The sequence below is a fragment of the Ursus maritimus genome, unplaced genomic scaffold (assembly GCF_017311325.1).
Source record: "Ursus maritimus isolate PB19 unplaced genomic scaffold, ASM1731132v1 scaffold_17, whole genome shotgun sequence".
In the NCBI taxonomy this organism is placed as follows: Eukaryota; Metazoa; Chordata; class Mammalia; order Carnivora; family Ursidae; genus Ursus; species Ursus maritimus.
Genome location: NW_024424119.1, coordinates 7,065,418 through 7,087,665, shown reverse-complemented (window position 1 = coordinate 7,087,665; position 22,248 = coordinate 7,065,418). Strand labels below are relative to the sequence as shown.

Here is a 22,248-nt window from a genome sequence, read left to right as displayed (position 1 = left end):
CTAGTCACTATGCATAGACACCACGATTTAACCACTTTCCTCAAAGAACATGAGTTTAAGAGAGTAAGCAAATTGACGTATCAAATCCTAAATGCATTAAAATATTGTACATGCTATGCTAAACATTCATAGAATGAACATGGAAGGTTTAAAGGAGGGAATAGCTGATCCCTATTCTGAATGTGGAGGAGTTTAGAAAAATTTCAAGGAGATTTTTATCGCATAATTGGGAAAAACTGGAAGCTGCTAGAGCTGAGGCAGAGAAAGGCGAAGCATTGCTGAACTTTGTGGGGCATGGATGAAGTGAGGTGTGACAGTGGGCAGGGTGAGATTTGATGCTAAAGGACTGATAGGTGGGAGGCAGTGCTAGAGGGGTTCCTGTGCTGGCCCCTTCTGTCCTAGCACCCGCTGGAGGTTCCTATAGGCAGCGGTTGCTGAGGGCAGAAAAGTGACAGGGTCAGATTGGGTTTTAAGATCATTCTGGCGTAGGCTGGTAAAGTATTTTGGAAGCAGTTGGGAGACTCATGTAAGAGTCATGGTTTGATCATACCTGGTTTTACAAACTGACCCTTTGGATTGCTTGCCTATTTTTAGTTTGCTGAGAGAATGCTGAATTTTGTCAAATATTTTTTTCATCTATTGAGACAGTCAAATGGGTTTTTGTTTGTTCTATTAGTATGCCAGTCTACATCATTTTTTAGTGTGGTCCAAGATACATAAAATGGACCATTTAAAATCATTTTAGGCGTACATTTCTGTAACAGTAAGTCCATTCACATTGTTGTGCAACTGTCACCACCAACCATCTCTAGTAATTTTTCGTCTTCTCCTACTGAAACTCTGTGCTCATTAATAATAAATATTCTCCCTATCCCCTAGTTCCTGGCAACCATTCTACTCTGTCTCGATAAATCTTGAGTATCCTAAGTACCTCAGGTAAATGGACTCATAGTATTTGACCCTTTGTGACTAGCTTATTTACTTATATAATGTCTTCAAAGCTCATCCATTCATAGCATGTGTCAGAATTTCCTTCCTTTTTAAAAAAATATTTTCAGAATTTCCTTCCATTTTAAGGCTGAATATTCCTTTTGTTTATTTCTTCATTTATTGTTGGACACTTAGGTTACGTCTACCTTAACTTCTAAGTTTTGACATAAAAAAAAAATGCTAAGGTGATTAAGCACTTGGAAAAAAAAGCAGTAAAAAGTGAAGTGTCCTTGTTTTTTTTATTATGTTATGTTGTCACCATACAGTACATCATTAGTTTTTGATGTAGTGTTCCATGATTCATTGTTTGCGTATAACACTCAGTGCTCCATGCAATACATGCCCTCCTTAATACCCACCACCGGCCTATCCCAATCCCCCACCCCTCTCCCCTCTAAAACCCTCTGTTTGTTTCCCAGAGTCCATAGTCTCTCGTTATATCAGGAAATTCATTTAAGCCTCAATTTTATTTTTTTAAATTGTTTATTTATTTAAAGAGAGTGTGAGCTGGGAGAGGGACAGAGGGAGAGGGAGAGAGATAATCTTAAGCAGGCTCCACGTGCAGTGCAGAGCCTAACATGGGGCTTGATCTCACAACCCTGAGATCATGAACTGAGCTGAAATCAGGAGTTGGACACTTAACCCACTGAGCCACCCAGACGCCCCTGATTTTAAAAAGAGCCCCAGGAGCTCTTTGCCACATCTACTGTGAGAGCAAAGACCATTGTCAACACTCAGACTGTCGACATTCTAAAAGATGTCGAGCACACTCCGAAGGGATGCACTGTTACGGTGAAGAGCCCCAGAGGAACCCTGTGAAGGGACATCAGTCACATCCATGTAGAGGTCAGTCGCCTTGGAAAGCAAAAGAAGAGGGTCCGAGCTGACAAATGGTGGGAAACTAGAACAGAACTGGCTACTGTCTGCAGTGTCTGTTGTCATGTACAGAACACGATCAAGGGCATTCCACTGGGCTTCCAGTGTAAGATCAGGTCTGTGAATGCTCACTTCCCCATCAACGTTGTGATTCAGGAGAATGGTTCTCTTGTTGAGATCCAAAATGTCTAGGGTGAAAAATATATTTGCAGGGTTCAGATGAGGCCAAGTGTTGCTTGTTTAGTATCTCAAGCCCAGAAACATGAGTTAATTCTTGAAGGAAATGATATTGAACTTGTATCAAACTCAGCAGCTCTGATTCAGCAAGCCACAACAGTTAAAAGCAAGGATATCAGAAAATTTTGGGATGGTATCTATGTTTTTAATCTAAGTCATCCAGCTACAGAAACAGCAAGATGCCAGATGATTTTTAGACTTTTTAATGAAATCCTAAAGATGCAATAAAAGCTGTATTGATTTGGGGCTTTTTCTTAAAGTAAACGCTAAGAAATCCCTTTCATTTGCTTTGTGAGACTAAACAACTTACTTATAAGTATGAAATTATACCATCATTAGTTTACCAACTAAATTGTAATATCAAAAGTACAAGTAACTGTTAGTTTTATTTCTCTGGTTCATTGACATTATTTGAAATAATTTATGTATGCAAAATATTTACAGGGCTTTGTCCCTGGATGTTAGACTTTCTGGAACCCAATGAGGTTCCTCTAACATTTTGGGGCTCGCATTCAGTATGCCAAAGGGAGAACATTTCTCTATGATCTCAAATGACAGATATTCAATATTCAGATTTTTATAGCACTTAAGAGTAACTAAATGTGAAAGGAATCACAAAAAAAGGACTATTTAAAAAATCTGTGTAAAGCATTAAAATAAAGCGTTCATTTAAGCTTTTAATGTAAGAACGTGTTGTCTTTACAATTTAAAGTAATGAAAAGCATGTTTATGTCTTAGAAAACCTAACTAGAGGCTGGCTTTGTGCTGGTAGGAGAATATGTTATGATAGGGTTTATTACTGAACACATTTTTCTTAGATTCCGAGTCTCCCTTTAATCAACTGTGTAAGGTTGTTTGCAGTTTTAGCCTTCTGGATTGTTTGTTTCTTTCTCAGGGGTTAACCAGAGAAATTATTAATAAATGACAGGTTTCCATAAAAGCTGCCACATTCTGTTTGCTTTGATGTCATGAATCACTTTTTTTTTTTACTTTGTTAAATTTAAGGGAGTAATGTTATATGCAGGTACACTACACATGCATATAGTGATTTTTTAAAAATTTCATCTTGATGATTTTTGATAAGGTTTGTGGTCCATTAGATAATTATGTTGTATTAGGACTTTGAAGGTAAAAAGAAAAGGTAAAAAGGTAAGAAGGAAAGAAAGGTATTATCCTCTTTTCACCAATTAGGAACAGAAACATAGGCTGAGGAATTTCTCTGTAAGTACTCAGCTGTTAGAATAGAACCAGTACTCAAATCTTAGTCTGTCTCTGATTTTCACATACCATATGATACATTTCAGTGCTTGAGTAACCCAAGGCTATGTCAAGATTGCTGAAAGAAGCTTCATTTTGAAGCTGAATTAAGATTTGTGTTTAGCTCTTAGAGACCAATGTAGCTTTGGATTGGGATAGAGATGCATTGAAAATACATTTTGTGAGTTTTATTTTATTTTTATTTTGTACTTTATTGAACACTTTGTGCCAGGCACTTTGAAAGGAATTCCACATGTTTTTGTCAGATAATTCTTTAAACAATCCTAAAAGGGGGCATTATTCCCATTTTACAGATGAGTAAAATGAGGCCAAGGGTGACGTTAAGTCCGCCCAAGGCCACACTGATTAGGAGTGGTGGAACTCAGATTTGGAACCAGTTCTCTGGTCTAACAGTACATGCTTTGGGCTATTCTGTTTCTTCCAGGAAAAAAAAAAAGTCGAGAGATCCTAGAAGTTACAACCAAAATCTAATTAGTGGCTATTACACTGAATTTGTTGAACTGCAAAATTATCATTTGGTGATAGGGAAATACAAGCAGAACAAATTAGTGCCAGCTTCTTGGTTTATGTAGTTGATGTGACCTGGTGGCCTTATTAGTGATAGCTGATAGAATCGTGAGTTAAATATACCATTAAAAATGAATTTAGAGGTCATGTTCACTATAGTTCATGATGCCTTACCCACGTCTGTGACTTACTTTATTGTAGAGTGCATGGTGCTGGTGAGAACAAGATGATGGGTAGGAGGCCTGGTGTGGGCCACTGTATGAAATTTTGTTTCATAGTCATGCATTTTAATTTTACCATAGTACAGTTATTTAGTGGGTCTTTATGGGAAGGGTGGCAGCATCAGGGCAAACTAGAGTACCTACTGAAACATTTCAGAGCTACCCTCTCTGCTCATAAGAAACCCATCTTGGATGAAACAGTGTCTAAACTTGTTTGTAGGTTTATGGTAAGCAGAGGTGTTTTCTTGACAACAATACATTTTAAAGTCAGTAGTATTTTTCTTTCTCTGACTGACTTATTTCACTTAGTGTGCCATCCATGTCATTGCAAATCGCAGGATTTCATTCTTTTTGGTGGCTGAGTAATATTCCATTACACACACACACACACACACACACACACACCTTCTTTATCCATGCATCAGTCGATGGACACTTGGGCTCTTTCCATGGTTTGGCTATTGTTGATAATGCTGCTGTGATTTCACTCATATATGGAATTTAAGAAACAAAACAAATGAACATAGGGGAAGCAAAGGAAAAATAAAATAAGTTAAAAACAGAAAGAGGCAAATCATAAGGACTCTTAACTATAGAGAGCAAACTGAGGGTTGCTGGAGGGGAGGTAGATGGGGGGATGGGCTGAAATGGGTGATGGGCATTAAAGAGGGCACTTGTGATGAGTACTGGGTGTTGTATATAAGTGATGAATCTCAATTCTCCTCCTGAAACCAATACTACACTATATGTTAACTAACTTGAATTTAAATAAAAACTTGGTGAAAAAAAGAGAAACTATTCCAGAAAACAGTTGTTAGAAACATTAAAATCAATAAATGTGCTTCCAAGAAAACAATAAAAAATAAAAATAAATAAAATGTCCATTACAGTGGAATATTATTCAGCCATGAGAAAGGAGGAACTCCTACCATTCGTGACTACACGGATGAACCTAAGTGAAATAAGCCAGAGAAAGATGAATACTGCATTATCTCATTTATATGTGGAAACTTTTTAAAAAGTCGAACTCTCAGAAACAGAGTAGAATAGTGTTTTCCAGGGGCTGAAGGATGGGGAAAATGGGGAGATGCTGGTCAAAGGGTACAAGCCTTCACTTATAAGATGAGTCAGTACTGGGGATCTAACACCCAGCACACTGACCATAGTTAGTGCTGCATTGTATACTTAAAATTTGCTAAAAGAATCAATCTAAAGTGTTCTCATACACACGAAAAAGAGAACTGTGTGAGATGAAGGATGTGTTAAGTAACTGAACTGTGGTGGTGATCATTTCACAAGGTCTCCGTATATCAAATCATCACATTATATGCTTGAAATATATACAGTTTCTTTGTCAATTATACCTCAGTCGAGCTGTTGGAAAAAAAGAATTTTCATGGCTGGGGAAATTGCGGTACAGCCAAGAACTAGCAAATTTCCCATGATGATATAAAATGGGGGTCAGCAAACTTTTTCTGTAAAGGACCAGACAGTAAACACATTCGATTGAGTAGGTCATACAGTCTCTGCTGTGCCTGCTCAGCTCTGTTGGTACAGAATGAACACGGCCATGGAAGATGCGTCCGTGAATAGCTGTGGTCAGCTTCCCATAAAACTTCATTCGTGGATGTTAAAAAAAGTAAATAAATAAATAAAATAAAAATCATTAGGATAAGTCTTAACAGAATATTTTAAATATATTTGATAATGGTTCGTTTCTATGAGAGAACTATAACTAGATAACTAACTAGAGCTCGGATGTCATGTCCAGGCATGAAATATCAAGCTGGAAACATATTATAGTCAGGATTGTTCTTAAAAAGATATCGAAATACAGCGTGCCTGGGTGACTCAGTCAGTTAAGCGGCTGCGTTGGGCTCAGGTCATGATCTCAGGGTCTTGGGATAGAGTCCCACATCTGCATCGGGCTCCCTGCTCAGTGGAGAGTCTGCTGCTTCCTCTCCCTCTGCCCCTCCCCCCTGCTCAGGCCCTCTCTCTTGCTCACTCTCTCCTTCTCAAATAAATAAATATTTTAAAACATTAAGAAAATGATATATGAAATATGAATAAATGAAATATCATTTGGTATTATTAAAATTAATACATAGAAGAATTTCTTTATTTTTATACAAAAAATACAAACCTAAAAAGGAATTTGTGATATCTCTCACAGCAAGTTTTTATAAACTACCCTTATAGCTTTATAGCTTTCCTTACATTATATAATTACATAATCTTGTTGAAGGAACTTTTAGCACTTGGTTTTAAGTGAATTTAGTTACATTAATTTAAAAAAAAATTTAAAGATTTTTTTTATTTATTTGACAGAGGGAGAGAGAGCAAGTAGGGGGAGCAGCAGGCAGAGGGAGAAGCAGACTCCCCACTGAGCCAGGAGCCCCAACATGGGGCTCGATTATAGGACCCTGGGATCATGACCTGAGCTGAAGGTCGACGCTTACCCAACTGAGTCACCCAGGCTCCCTTACTTACATTAATTTTATATAAAGTTTTAAACATAATTTCAAAAGGTTTTATATTTTTGAAGAAGTAGAGTGAGGGTAGGGTAGAAGGAAATATAAATTCAGAGAGCTTTATTTATTGAGAAACCCTTTCTGATGAAGTGGTATTGAAGAGTGAGAAGGAATTAGCTGTGTGAGAGCTGCAGGAAGAAGGTGTCAGGCAAATTCTGAAGTGGGGAGAGACTGGGTGTATTTCTGAAAGCAGTCCATGTGGTTGGAGGACAGGGAGCCAAGGGCATGGTGCTCAAGAGGGGTGCTTGTCGGGAGGGCCAGGCCGTCAGTGCCCTACAGACTGTGCCAATTAGGTGTGCTGTATATTAGCACCACAGGACACCAGTAAAGGATTGTTAGCAAGGGAGCAATGTGATCTCTTTTGAATGGTCGCTGTGTCTGCTGTGAGAAGAATGCATTGGTGGTTGTCAGGAGACCAATTAGGAAGACCAATTAGGAAGCTGTTTCAAAAAGTGAGGCAAGAAGTGCCGGCTTGGTGTAGGGTTAGTGTGGAAACAGAGAAAGGTGAATGCATTCGAGATAAATCTTCGAGCTAGAAATGACAGGACATGGTGATGGATTAAGAGATAAGAGCTGAGCGAGGGAGGTAGGCATCAAGAACAACTCCAGCATTTCTACTTTGAGAAATGGAGAGTAGCGTAATGATACCGTTACCAAAGAGGGGAAGGAACCTGGTGAAATAGGAAAGGGGAAACTTGGAAATTCAATTCTATATATACTAAGGTTGCATTTCCTATTAGCTATCTAGGGAACATGTCAGGAGGGCAATTAAATATCCAGATCTGGAGCTCCTAGAACTTTAGATTTAGAGATGAAAATGGAAGAGATTAGAGTTAAGTCCACATCACTTCAGTGACAGACCACTATACTTCAGGCACTGACCACTATGCTTCAGGCACTGAGGATGAGACTTGAATACAAGCTTCTTGGTGTTAGGTGTGCTTTTTTCATCTCAAGAAAGCAGCATAGAACTTGGCACTTAGTAGCATTGTCCATCATAGCTAAATCATGGAAGGAGCTGAGATGCCCTTCAACAGATGACTGGATTAAGAAGTTGTGGTCCATATATACAATGGAATATTACTCAACTATCAGAAAGAACGAATTCTCAACATTTGCTGCAACATGGACGGCACTGGAGGAGATAATGCTAAGTGAAATAAGTCAAGCAGAGAAAGACAAATATCATATGATTTCTCTCATCTATGGAACATAAGAAATAGGATGATCAGTAGGGGAAGAAAGGGATAAAGAAAGGGGGTAATCGGGGCGGGAGTGAAACATGAGAGACTATGGACTATGAGAAACAAACTGAGGGCCTCAGAGGGGAGGGGGTGGGGGAATGGGATAGACTGGTGATGGGTAGTAAGGAGGGCACGTATTGCATGGTGCACTGGGTGTTATACGCAACTGATGAATCATCGAACTTTATATCGGAAACCGGGGATGTACTGTATGGTGACTAACATAATATAATAAAAAATCATTTAAAAAAAAAAAGAACTCGGCACTTAGTAAATATATAGTAAATGAATAAATGATCTAGAAATAAGGTAATAGCACAGAGTTTCTTAATTTATGCAACTCCTTTTCTGTTTGTAGTCTTGCCCTTTATTCTTGTTTATGTATGAGAGATGAACTGCTATAAAATTGATTTGTTATTGTCAAAATACCTCCCTTGGGAGAGTTTTCTATTTAAGGGCAACACATGAAATAACCTGGGTTATATTCATTCCACGGTGTAGACCTGTTTCTTCTCTAGTGTGTTCAACATAGAAGGTCTTTTTCTGGATACAAGTTCAGAAACATTTCAAAATGTACTTAAAATTTATTTTGTGTTAGAAACTTTATTCTTTCCTTTCAGTGTTTTTTTACTGGATAAAAAAGTTACTCCTGTTCTTTTATCTATGAGTCCATAGGGATTATTAAATTCAAGTTAAAATGAATTTGAGGGCACATATTTGATACATATCTGTGCTCCCCCTTTAACACAGGGATGACAGTAAGTGCTAATAAAGATGGCTTGGGGATGATCGTTCGAAGCATTATTCATGGAGGTTCCATTAGTCGAGATGGCCGGATTGCTGTTGGGGACTGCATCTTATCTATTAATGAAGAATCTACTATCAGTTTAACCAATGCCCAGGCACGAGCGATGTTAAGGAGACACTCTCTCATTGGGCCCGACATAAAGTAAGTATCATTTGGACTCCAGTTTAGCTTGGGAAATTCAAGAATTTCAATTCATGAATCAGAATTTTTTTTCACTCTGTGTTTCTTTTTAATATGCAAAAATTATCACATATTTATTAAAAATCAATCATTCGGGAATTTGACTATTCCTGAATAGTCTTGATTGTAGCTATAGTTTCTTTAAGACTGTACAATGTTGAAATATTTGCAAGCAGCTTGCCTCTTGTGTTTAATTTTACTCCAGTGCTTTTGCAAAAACCTGAGACATCTCTCACAGAGCAGGAAAGTCCACCCAGGATCTTACAAAGAGGTTTGGGTTGGCCTCAACGTAAGGAACTGTGTACTACCTAACTGACCTATGTGAATCCTAGGACTAAGCTAGTTCTTTAATGGCCAGTCGTGGAAAAGAGCATATAGAACAGCGTCAGTCTGACCCATAATTTACCCTTTGGTCAACTACCTCATGATCCCAGAGAATTCACCAGTATATTGGTATAGTCCAACTGTAGGTCACGTAGGATATTTTGTCAGGAAGTGCTTAAACTATCCCATAATCCTATACTGTGCTAAAAGCATGTTATAGATGTGGCTTGGTTTTAAAAGTTACTAAACGTTTCTTGAGCCAACATAAAAATCAGTTCATGACTCTGTCACACCTCATCAATGTAATAGCTTGGCTTTTTTTCTCTAGCATTAACCTTTGAATATTTGTATTTAATGTATAAGGGATAAAATAGTAAAATAAGAGCTCAGGGAAAAATTGTTTACCTTAAATCAATGTAATGATTACCATTATGGGAAACTTTCCTGTATTAATGTTATTTTACTGACTGCATTCTGTATTATTCTTTTGCAAAGTATATATTGTTAGAGCTTAGGTAAGAAAAGATGTATTTACAGTCTGTTTTTAATTCTGCTATCATTAAAAACAGAAAAATACATACTGTTTGAAGTGGATTCTGCCATCTTATACAAAAGTAGTATTATTTGGGGCCAAATTTCTCTAGTGGGCTTTCATAATTTTGCATGCCCTTTTGAATTTTATAATGGAATAGATCATTTCATCCTGTGACAATTCCTTAATTATCTTAATAATGTGAGTGCCAGTACATTAAAAATTTCAGTGCCTCTAAGAAAAAAGAGAAACTTTAAGAGGTTTCTTTACCACTTGTGGGCCAGTGTCCATTCTTCTACCTTCAAAAATGAAGGATATAGACCCACATGGGGACCCTTTATTGCAAGGCTTTTAGTTTACTTACTTTAGAGGTAGCATAAAATACACATGGCCTGGTAATTGCTCATTTGATTTACTGTGTGATAATGCATGTTTTATGCTGTGAGCACTGGTGCAGGTCCCCTGCCCACTTTTTGGCACTCTGAGCACCAGAAACAGCGCTTGGTTATCTAGCCGTCCCCCTCAGTTCTAATGTATTGCAACGCTTAGGAAGTGGCCAAGAAATAAGACCATTGTGATATTGATTTGGCATAAGTTAGGCATCTAGTCAACTCTAGGAAAGTTGTCAGATACTTTTCCTTTTTCTCCTTTCCTTCTTTCTATTGCTATTATCATTTGCTTTGTTTATTTGTTTTCCCACCTTCTGAGCCAGCACCAGGTTGGACCCATTAATGCTTACAGCAGCTTTATTAGGACCTATAAGGATATCAGAGGTAACGTCATAAATTATTGCTTTAGGATCCCAGGAGTCAAAATGTAATACCTTAAATTTAAAAAGAGAATAAGAAAAATCCTGCAAATTTCCCTCCTCTGGAAATCAATTAGCCAATTAATCTCCTCACTCTCACCTGTGTGTGGACGTGCACACACATATTCATAAACATAATCACAAGACACATTGATATCTTCTCAAGTGTCCTACCAAGGCCGAAATTCAGATGGTATAGTTTGACTTATGGGGTAAATGGTAGAAAGAAATTTGAATCATATAATTCCTTTTCAGAAGAAGTGTGTTAAATGATGAAAACAAATAGCCGTTTAGATTGACCAGGGCTGAGTGGCATTTTGCATGAAGTGCTTTGGCCCTGTCGCATTCTTATCACTAGCTTTTATGAAGCAGAAGGTTTAGAATTACCTTAAAAGCTATGTGAATAATCCTCCCAAAAAGAAAGTCTAGCCCTTCCATTACTCTGAGTGGAACCATAACATTGCCTCTGGCCAATTAAGCTTTGTAGTCATTACCTGGATCTAGGCTCCATCCACATCTCTTCCTCTTTGTCTCTTGTTATGAACCTAGCTTAATGTGGGATGGTAGTGGAGGAGTGTATTGGAGGGATTAAAAAAAAAAAACAAAAAACTTTAAATGGTTCAATTACATAACTGATTGGTTTTAGGAAAAGCATTGCTTATTGAATACAAGGCACTGAATTCCTTTTTTGCCATTTGTGATAGATAGCAAGGAACTTTGTGTGTGTGCGTTCATGCATGCCTGGGTAGATAATTTGAGTTTCAAGAGTTCAAGAACAGCCAGTTTAAGTTCCAGGTTTCATTATTTTGTATGGAAAACCAGATGTGAAGCCTTACCAGAATGCATTCTGTTTCACTTCTCACTCCACCTTGCCAGGAGCTCTTATATTTCTGTAATAATAGCCAGGGTTTTGTGCTTAGCAGCAGCTGCTTCTAACATCTGCCAGATAATTACCGAGCTGAATCAGAATTCACCTGCCTTAACCTAAAGTGTGGGATGAATTCCTGATCAAGGAATAAAAGATTGATTGCAGTTACATTTTTCCATGCTTGTTAATAATCACTGCTATAGACACCAGTAAAGAGCAGATGCTTTTCTGGGGGAGGTGTAGGTGGGGGGAGGGAGGTGGAAAGGGGAAAAAAAAACAACCAAGAGCACCCACTTTTAACTACATATGTATGCATCTCACATTCCGCACAAGACATTGACATTTGTTAACACCATTGTAAAAAGATGCCGCCGCGTATGCTTCACATTCTAGATTTTCTACAGCACCTGCTGATGATCGAGCCCCCTTTTATGTGTGACTATCGGTGATTCAAAAGCTCATTATGGCTGTGTGTTACAACCTGTCTGTGAAAACCATTTCATGCTTTTGTAACTTCCCGTTGACGGGATAGATCCAGATATAGACTCAGTGTATACATTTTGGCTTTCTTTTCTTCATTTCTATGAGAATGTAAATCCCAACAGAACTATGAGATTGTTACATGTTCACATTGCACTGATGATTGTGATCTCATTTGAAAATCATATTTTCCAACTACTGAGCTTTCAGGCTGCTTTGTGGGGAAGGATCCTGCCTGCGTGTGCCGGCGCCGTCTCTGGATTAATAGCCGGGTCACATTTCGGCATCACTAACGCTATTCTTTTTCCTTCCACACCATTTGTAACCAAAGGTTAGTTATGTGTAAGAATATTTAATACAGCTCTCAAAGAAGCTGTTTCAGTGTGTTTATTCAGCTCATAATTCATTTTCCGTGCCCCTCCTGGGATTCGGAGGTTCTGTGCGCCGTACGACCAGGCGTGGGTTAGAATTGCTTTGCGTGCGCTGTTGCATTGTGGGAACCTTGTTCTGGGGTCCTCGCTGTCTGTATTGGGGTAGACGTTTGTGGAAGCTGCTTTCTTTCCTTTTTCTCACTGCTGTCTGAAATGTCAGAAAAATATTTGTAAAACTCCCTATCCCTTACCCTTGGTAAAATGAAAAACAGTTTGGGACTAATATAGAGGAAAATTCATTTTTTGGCGTCGTTTGGGATAGAAACATTTTTTCCTTCTCAGAACATTTAAAAAAACACAATACTTTGAACTGATTATTATCTTTGCTAGTGCATTGTAGCTTTCCCCCTCACCTTTTCCTGACTTTAATTTATATGTTTTACCTTTATTAAATCTTCAGAAATAATACCAGTTTCCTTTTTTTTTTAAATATTTTATTTTTCATTTATTAGAGAGAGCAAGCAAGAGAGAGCACAAGCAGGGGGAGAGGAAGCGGGAGAGGGGTGAGCAGACTCCCTGCTGAGCAGGGAGTCCGACGACTTGGGGCTCCCCAAGATCATGACCTGTGCTGAAGGCAGGGACTGAACCACCCAGGCACCCCAGTACTGGTTTTCTTGAATAGGCTTTTTAGTTTTAGGTTTATCTTTATTTGTCTTTGTATAAAATAGAATCAATCATCCTGGCATAATATGTTATACATTTTTACTCATTATTTTGGGAAGGGATGAATTCAAATTTACTATTCAATATAGTTTTAACACCACAGAGAAGGTGTTTTGTAGATGAATAAATTAAGTAGGGCCAGAATTAGGATGTGACTCTGTCTCCTAGTGTACTCCTAAACCCTCTGAACTGTGCTTTGTGCTTTATTTTTTTGGGCCTGGAGGTAAAAGTGTCATGGAGAGACTCCCAGGTGTCCCCAGAGTCTGCCAGAGTGATCAGGTGTGACTAGGCTTGCTGATGCCCTGGTGGTAAAGCACTGCCTTATATTTCTTTTATGCTTTCTCAGCTTACGATAGCCTCATGAAAAGTGACATCCTTCTTGTGATTGAGGATACGGAGATTTGGCAGTGGTGATTTACCCTCCCATTACGCTCTGATGAGCAAACAGAGCTGTGTCTTCTGCCTCCAAGTTTGTGACCTCACAGAGTGAATGCTTTTTATGGAATAACCAGTATGTCTGAAATTACGTATCTTCCTTACTCAGTAAATTATGCCAGTGGCATAATGTGGATTTTACATAAAAGACTGTCTTTTTATCCGTGCCCTCCCCTGCTAAGGTTTTATGTACTTATTGTCTTCATGGGTAAGTCGTGGATAGTTGGTTTAATAGTCTTCATGATTTTTATATTGTGTAATTCTGATACATACTTTTTTAGTTGCACAATGTGCTGAACCAACTTGTAATTCAATGTTTCTCTTACCTAACTATTCCTTAAGTTGAAGATCTTGGGAGGTATATCAGTTATGTAGCCTTTTATAGAACAGCAGTGAACTTGAATTTTCAAATATCCATTTCTAAGCATTTTAGCTGTAGTCAACATCTTGCTCAGTGCCTTCCACATTACAGGCATTCAGCCAGTACTTGTTTAATTACTAAGTGACCATTCAAGTGTAAACATCAGGCTTTTCTCTAAAACCAAAATAACTTATTACGGAGTTGCTACAGATTACCTAGAGAGTCTTCCCATAAATTTATGATGACTTCAGACTTTGGGGTTCGTAACTTAATAGAGCTAACATATAATTATTATATACTTGTTAATGCCCATAGTTAATTATGTATTATGGGAGAATGTAAAGTAATTTGGGTAGCCAGTATTTTAGTAGAGTATGTATAATTTATTCTTGCTAAGGAACCCAAAAGTCTTTGGATGAAATTAATGTTATTACTGACAGTTCTGTTTCTAAGGATTAATAGATCTTTATTTTTTTAAAGATCTTATTTATTTGAGAAAGGGAGAGAGCACGAGCAGGGGGTTGGCACAAAGGGAGAGGGAGAAGCAGACTCCCCCTCCCCCACCCTGCTGAGCAGGGAGCCCCATGAGGGTCTGGACCCCAGAACTCTGGCAGTCACTTAACCAACTGAGCCACTCAGGTGCCTCAGGATTAGTAGATCTTTCTAAAAATTGCTATTAGTCGTCTCATTTGGAAATTGAAATAATGCTGTTTTTCTCCTCCATATGATTAGTAAACATATAGTCTATCAGCATTTTAAAGTTTAATTGTTTAAAATTTAAAGTAAAAAATTTAAACTTTAATCTCTAATTTTTGCCTATAGGGTGCTTTATCCTTTCCAAGTTTGGAGTCTCTGCTGAGTAAGCTGATTAAATGAGTTGTGTGAAAAAGTGGGGATGAAGGGACAAGATCGTTTTATTTCTGTATTTTGGAATCTTTTCCTGTTAGGCAAAACTTTGCTTTCCTTTTTTTTTTTTTTTTCATGGATTGTATTCTGTTCCAGAATTACTTATGTGCCCGCAGAACATTTGGAAGAGTTCAAAATAAGTTTGGGGCAACAATCTGGAGGAATAATGGCACTGGATGTTTTTTCTTCATACTCTGGCAGGTGAGTGAAGCAGTAGGCTTGCTGCAGGGAGTGAATGATGTAGCAAGCTCCAAAGAAGAGTTTGAAGCCAGAGTCGGGGAACTAGCGATGAAAAAGAATGATTTCCTTTTCTTTCTCTCTTTCAAGATTAAAAAAAAAAAAATCATCCCAACCTTTCCATTACTTAAGAAAGTATCATAGTGTGGAAAATATGTGAAAAATCAAATCAAGAAATTACAATCATCTTAAGTTGCACCACTCTGTGTAGTACTCTTAACATACTGAGTTTGGGGAATTCACATCAGATTTCAATGTTATTTCATTAATTCTCTGGAGCCTGCAGTTTGTATGATATTGTATCATGCCTTTTCCTCTCTCATAAGTGTTTTCAAACATGTTCAGAAATTTTATTTATTTTATATTAACATACATACAGATTCAGAAACATTTTTAATGGTTATTTCTTTTTTTTGGAGAGTGTTGAGCTGAACCTCTTTGTATATATGCACGTTAGGAAACAGTGTATGCCTTCTTAAAAAGCTTTTGATAGATAGTGTATTAAGGACACTTATTGCAGAGAAAGGTTTTTTTTTTCCCTTTAAGAAAGGCAGGAACTAAATTTTGATGCTGCTGCTGACTGAGTTCAGCACAGGGAAAGAAATATTGTTGGATTGCTTTTCCACGAGAAGGAAGCATTTTACACTCTCAGCCCTGGGCCTGTTTTTTCAGTTGCATTAGCAACTGAATACCAGATTTCTCTTTAAGCAGGCTAGAGAAGAGATGGCTCTGCAAACATCCTGTAGCCTTCTCAGAAGAGTTGTAACATTCCCTGGAGGATGTCAGAACATCCCAGAACACCCTGGTGTCCATGACTCTGCAGGTATCTTGATATGGCATCACTGTTTCCTCTGTGAAGTGCTCATGACTGCAGTAATAGAGAAAGTCTTAGGGGAGGGAAAGATGTGTTGTGTTTAATAAAAGGAAAGAATGTCATAGGCCTTGGGGCCTCATGAATTTTATGGGAGAAGGGGTATTCACTTCACCCTGTACAGAGTTCACCCGTGCTCCTCTCTGGAATTTCTGTCTCAGGCTTAATGGTATGAAATGATTGTAGCTTCTTGTCAAAATGGTAAAAGCAATAATTCCAGTGTCCCCCTAAAATATTACTTCAAATAACATAAAGACTATGCCAAGGTAACATCGTATTCCTATTAAGTTCTGAGGCCTTAGAGTCTCTCAAAAGTCATGAGAGAAACAGCCGCTTTCAGCACTGGTGCCTCCCTCCCAGCACAGAAAGGAGAATGGCCTGGATTGTCCAGTGCCATGACCACCTGCTTCACTGCAGAGAAAGTATATTTACTTTTAGTGTAAGGGGCCTCAAAACAAAACAATCTGCATTTTATAGAAGAGGAATCTATACCAGAGAGGTTAAGTAACTTGTCCAAGTTCCATAGCTAATAATCGGCAGAGCTAATATTAGAATATAAGCAGTCAGGTTCCATGTCCTTAACCATCGGATTCAAAGAAGAAATATACAAGCCCCTTATAAAAATATGGGGCAGCATGGCGTGGAGGTTAAGAGCTCAGGTTTTGCAGCAAGATGGCCTCAGTTCATACTTTACCTCTGTTACTTTACTGTGTGACTTTGTGCCAATGTCTGGTATCTTCATGCAGGTGTGTAGAGTTAGTTATTATAGTTGCTAGAAATGTCATTGGTTGTCAACAAACACAGGCGCAAAGAAGTCTAATTCATTCTTAGCCGGGTGAGTTTGGGCAAAGAGAAATGGTCCATTTCGCTCTTTGGGGCACACGACACTTGAGTCCTGTAAACCACATTCTAAGAGGAATAAGGAATGGTCGACACATTTATAGGAGCTTATCTGGGTTGATGAAAGGATTCAAGGATTCTAGAATCATTTGAAGAAAATGGGATTTTTGTATCAAAGGATTCAGGATATTCAGGATATTCTTACAGCTAAAAAAGCAGAAACATGTGATCCAGTATATCTGAGGTGTAGCTCCCTGAGCTTGGACTTGATCAGTAAGGTCCTCCCCCCTTCCCATGGCTGTCACTGAATATTTTAGGAACTCATTTTACGTTCTCATTGTTGTCTGTATTCCATACCTTGCTTCTTCTGTCCTATTCCCTCTAGCTCTGTTTCCCGAGGATGAGCTCGTGTTCACCTCTGCCCCGCATCTTCAGGATACAGCTTCCCTCTGTCTATCTCGTTCTCAGTCTGCTTCTTAGCATCCTTTTCAAAAGTCCCCTTTTTAGAAATAAAATAAAATAAAATCCCTTTTTTGGATTCATTCCCAAAAGTCTTGTCCCACTGTCAGGTGTAGGCTGTTGGATCCCAGCCTCATTGAGAACCTTGTTCCTCAACTTGCTCAGGAGAGGAATTCCAGCATACAACAGTGGGCAGTCCAGCTAGGCAGATAGATTTTCTCTTAACAGTTGAAAAGAAAAACCTAACACTTAGGTCAAAGGAAGAATGAGATGTTCAGGGAGAGCTTGGACAGTTAGTTGCTTTCCAAAGATGTTGTGAAACATATTCAAACACAGACAATTACTGGGTTATATGACTTCTGATCTCAGAGTCTAAAGGTTATGTGATTTGACAGAGTTCAGTATTCCTGTCACTGGAGAATGGATATAATTTGAGGGTATACTTTCTTTAGACTATTCAGTTTCTATATAAATCAGTTGCAAACATTTATTAAATCAGAATATCAGAATTTTTATAGCCTTCTTTGCTTTCAAAGGAATATGTGGACATTCATCTTTAGAAAGCCAAGTTTAACTAACAGCATAAGGACACACCATAATTGACTTAACCATTCTCTATTGCCCTTACAATGTCGCTCACTGATACAAAGTATACCTTTGAAAAAACAAACTATCGATATGGTTATTTATAGTTTAATTTACAATTAGTTAACAGACTGGACACATTTTGTTACATGCCTGGCATTTGGCAAAGTCTGAATTCCTATGGAAATTGAAAAGTGACCTTAAATACAAGGACATTGTAAACTGCTTCCTGTAAGGAGTATTCTGTGTGTGGCCCTTCTGGATGACTGAAGTTGGACTTTAAGCATTTTCTGCTTTTCTTGAAGGGAAAACACTGGACCATCCTTAGGAAACAGGATGCTAAATTTCTGCCTTGATAAGTTCTTTCAAGGCAGGTGTCGATCAGGGTTGTATACGCTTATAACCCACATGGTGCTTCTACCTTTCATATGTTATGTTTAAGAAATACTTAACGAAGATTTTTCTTTAAAATTCTGGTATTTTCCCCTTTCCTTTTTCTTATCTCCCATGTTTCCTTGGGAAAGAAACAGACTAGCTAAGAACCTTAGCACTCAGCTATATCCAGACTACGTTATGGTAGATTTATTCTAATGTCAGGTTTTTATTTTCATTTGATCAGGTTTTCTTTTCCCCTTAATGTAAAATTGGCCAAGTATGGTGAAAATATGAAGTAGTTCTGATTTTTAACAAATTGATAATAAAGTATATATAAGAAAAACTTGCACAGTTTTACTAGGATTTTGGAGTATTCACTGTGTAAATTTTTAACAGAGACATTCCAGAACTACCAGAGCGAGAAGAAGGAGAGGGAGAAGAAAGTGAGCTTCAAAATGCAGCATACAGTAATTGGAACCAGCCCAGGCGGTAAGGACTATTTCTGTCTTCTGCCTACTCAGTGTTTAAAGATAGGAAGGTGTGGTTTTGAGTACTGGATTACAACTTGCTACTGTGACATAGGGCAAGGCGTTGTAATATCCCTTACCCTCCATTTCTTCCTGTGTGCAGTGGAGAGAACAATGTGTTATTACATAGGATCTAACCTAACATGTATACAAGGATTTGACACATAGTAGGGGCTAACTACAATTAACTAGAGAAAATTATGCATAAGTAGTTGGGAATGGATAATATTTTCTATAGAGCTCGATCTTGGGTTTACCACCAAATGTTAATTTAAATTTTCTCTAGCATTTGTAGCATATATATTCAAAATGTGTGTGTGTGTGTGTGTGTGTGTAAAAGCATCTTGTTATCACAGCCTGCAGTTATTTTAACCCATGCTCTGTCTGGAACCAATTTCGTATATAGTAGAAAAGATAGCTTTCCTAAATATGTTCAGATATATCGCTATGCATCACTAAGGCATATTTTTGTGTTCATGCTGAGTACAATCACATTCAGTTTCATAGGAATTTATTGAGTCCTGATTATGGATGAAGATGATTTTGTGAATAACAGGGGAGTATGAGCCCTAAATCCTGCCTTCAAGGAAATAAAATGTACTGGGATAAGCAAGATGTAGAGACACACAAAATAATTTAAGAAAAAAAGGTATTGTAAATAAGTGTAAAATATGAGTCGTCATTGGCTATCCCCTCTAAACAGATCCACAGGTGACCATCGTAATGGTTTCTTGCACTTAGGAAAAACTTAATATTTATTCTACAATAAATACATAAAATACTCCAGAGAGAAAAATTTCTACTCTTCAGAGTTGTAATACACTTTGATGATTTCCCTTGCTTACATCTAAACATTTTTAGGTTGAGCTCTATTCAAAGTATAGAAAACATATTATGTAGCTTTCACAAAAAACAGTAAGCATTTCTAGCCATTTAAAATGACTTTTTGATTGGAATTCTTTAAAAAGCTATTTAGCCTACTTAAATCAAATCTACATCATTACTCACATTGAGAACAGAATATGAATGCTAAGATCTATGGAAGAAAATAGATTATGTTGTTTCTTATTTATATGAGGATAAAGGCAAAAGTGAGTTAGATGAAATTATTTTGTAGCTGGTGATCATAATGATAAACTTGAATTTTGTTGGAGGACAGTAATCACAGGCAAAGAAAAAGATAGATTTGTCAGTTTTAATGATGCTGTTGGAGGAAAAGTAGATTTCAGAAGGCAATATGCAAAATGTTTGGAGTCCGTAACAGCCATCTTAGAATTCTAACTTCAACACTTTCTAAGATAAATTTCTTAATGTCTGCTAGCGCTCAGTTACTTCATTTGTAAAATGGGATTAATAATCGAATCTTTTAAATATGGAGAATTCAACGTGATAATGCATGGTTCCTTGTGCAGACTGAGCACTCAGTCTCAGTGGTTGGCCCGGTTGATAATCACCATCATCACTAATAACTAGCAAATAGAAAATGTTGGACACAGGAATCAATTTGAAATTTTATTATGAGAAAAATTTTGGTGTAGCATCTGAACTGGAAGATTTTTATATTTTAGCCCTCAGTTTTAGTCTTCACATTAGCCTGAGCTCTCTCTAAAGGTAGTAACTACCTTACAGAGAAAATATATGTGGAACTTCCAGAAATCTTAAGAAGATATCCTGCACTCACTAACAAAGGTACTTTTTTTGGGAAAAATTCACAGAATAGTATGAGAGCGCTTACCAAAATAACTAGAACTTTTAGTAAATGAGGAGCAAGTGTTACAAATATGCTTTACAACATGGGAAACATGATGGGACATTGATTTATACTGTTAAAAGAAGTTTACTTTGTGTGGAAATAGAGGATATTTTTTAGCAAATTATAAATTTTAAGATCGCAAATAAGCTGTTACTCTTATTTTGCATGGGATTTCCATTTACAGAATTGGTAGCATGCTCTGTGTATCACTTTCCAGCTTGTTACTTTTCACTCAGTCCAGTGTTTTGGACATCTATCATGTTGCTACTTCATTCATTTAGTGTAGTTATGGCAGTGAATTTCAATATATGAATACACCAGCGTTTATTCCCAGGTCAATATTTGACAACTTAACACTTACTCACTATTATAATAATTCTGTACAATAAATACTTCTATTTCCTTATGTATATATACATGTATCTATGAGAATTTATCTAGGTATGTATCCATAAGAGGAATTTCTGGCTCATAGATTTGTTTATTGTTTTAAAAAAATATTTTATGCTAGAAGAGTTAAGATGGTGGAGGAGTAGGGGACCCCTTTTTCAGCAGGTCCCCTGAGTCGAGCTGGATAGGTACCAGACCAGCCTAAATAACCACAGAATCAGCCTGAGACGCAGGAAGATACATCTGGATCTCTACAAATGAACATCTCCAGCGCTGAGTATTGAGGTACAAAAAGGTGGAGCCGTGAAACCACGCACAGATATCGGAAGATAAACGGAAGGGGGAGGGAGCCACCGCGTTCGGGCACCAAAAGCGGCAGCCACCTGCACGGGGGAGCGGGCGGACTCACGGTCGGCACCCTCGAAACAGCAGACTGAGACCCTGAACCGGGTGCACGCGCAACCAGGCTTCTCACGGAACTCCGGAATCCCGGTGTGCTCACCGGGCATAGACTGAGACCGGGAGACCCGGGAGCGCGTGGGGAAGCTGGCGGATGGCAGCGTTAGAAACACAAAGGACAGAGACGCGCCGGCCCTGGAAGTGAGGGCAGGAACGCCGGGTGTGGGGCGCACATCCCGGGACGCTGCAGGGTTGAGCAGCACCAACAGTAACAGAGTTAAAGTGGCCAGAACATCAGTGGAGAACGGGCCGCAATCCCTCTGTTCTGTGACAATTCAGCCTCTGCTGCTCTGACTCTCAGAAGAGGCATATTCACCAGCCCGTTCCTCTGTTTTTTGTGACCCTGGCCGTCAGAGCCTCTAGTTTTGCCTGCATTTGGCTCATAGAATTTTTAATTTTTGTCAGATTCGCTCTCATTTCTGTCCTTAGGGATTCTATATTCTCAGTAACCTTTTCACTAATACTTTTTCAATTCTACTCATCATTTTGACCATCGTTACTCTGAATTCCATTTCTGATAATTTGGTTACATCCATAGCCATTATTTCTGTGGCACAGGCCACAGACTCACTGTCTTTCTTTTGCTGGGGGGGCTTCTCCTTCTTGTCATTCTGATGAGGAGAGGTTGGGGCTGTCCAGAGCCCAAATTATTGACTGGGTCCCAGGCCGTGCCTCTGTTTTATAGGATCTTAGGGATTTGGGCTTCTTCTTTAAATATTTTATTTATTTATTATTTATCTGAGAGAGAGAGACAGTCAGCAGAGAGGGAACAAGCAGGGGAAGTGGGAGAGGAAGAAGCAGGCTCCAGCGGAGGAGCCCAATGAGGGGACTCCTTCAACGCCGAGGATCACGCCCTAAGCCGGAGACAGGTGCTAACAGTGCACCACCCAGGCGCCCGGTTGTGGGCTTCTTGATTTTTCAGCCTGCCTTCTGGGAGGGCCTGCCTCGCTGATACCAGGCAACCCTGTTTGGGTAGAGTCTCCGTGTCCCCTGCGAGGGGGATGGGGATGGGCACTCTCTGAGCCAGTTATTTCCAGGCTTTTGTTCTCTGGCGGCTTTCCTGGCAGTTGGC

At 38.6% G+C, this 22,248-nt stretch overlaps 1 protein-coding gene and 1 pseudogene across 6 annotated transcripts in view; both read left to right on the top strand.

Moving 5' to 3' along the window:
* Positions 1–22,248, top strand: part of MPDZ (multiple PDZ domain crumbs cell polarity complex component) — a 134,662-nt gene that overhangs the window by 60,950 nt on the left and 51,464 nt on the right. For 5 of the 6 annotated variants that reach the window (XM_008689848.2, XM_040631441.1, XM_008689844.2 and 2 more), the window contains 3 exons: positions 8,635–8,833; positions 14,777–14,881; positions 18,444–18,536. In XM_008689848.2, coding sequence (XP_008688070.1) covers positions 8,635–8,833; positions 14,777–14,881; positions 18,444–18,536 — 397 coding nt within the window. The remainder of the gene's footprint in view (positions 1–8,634; positions 8,834–14,776; positions 14,882–18,443; positions 18,537–22,248) is intronic. The other variant, XM_008689849.2, reaches the window with a different exon arrangement.
* Positions 295–2,331, top strand: LOC121103061 (annotated as a pseudogene).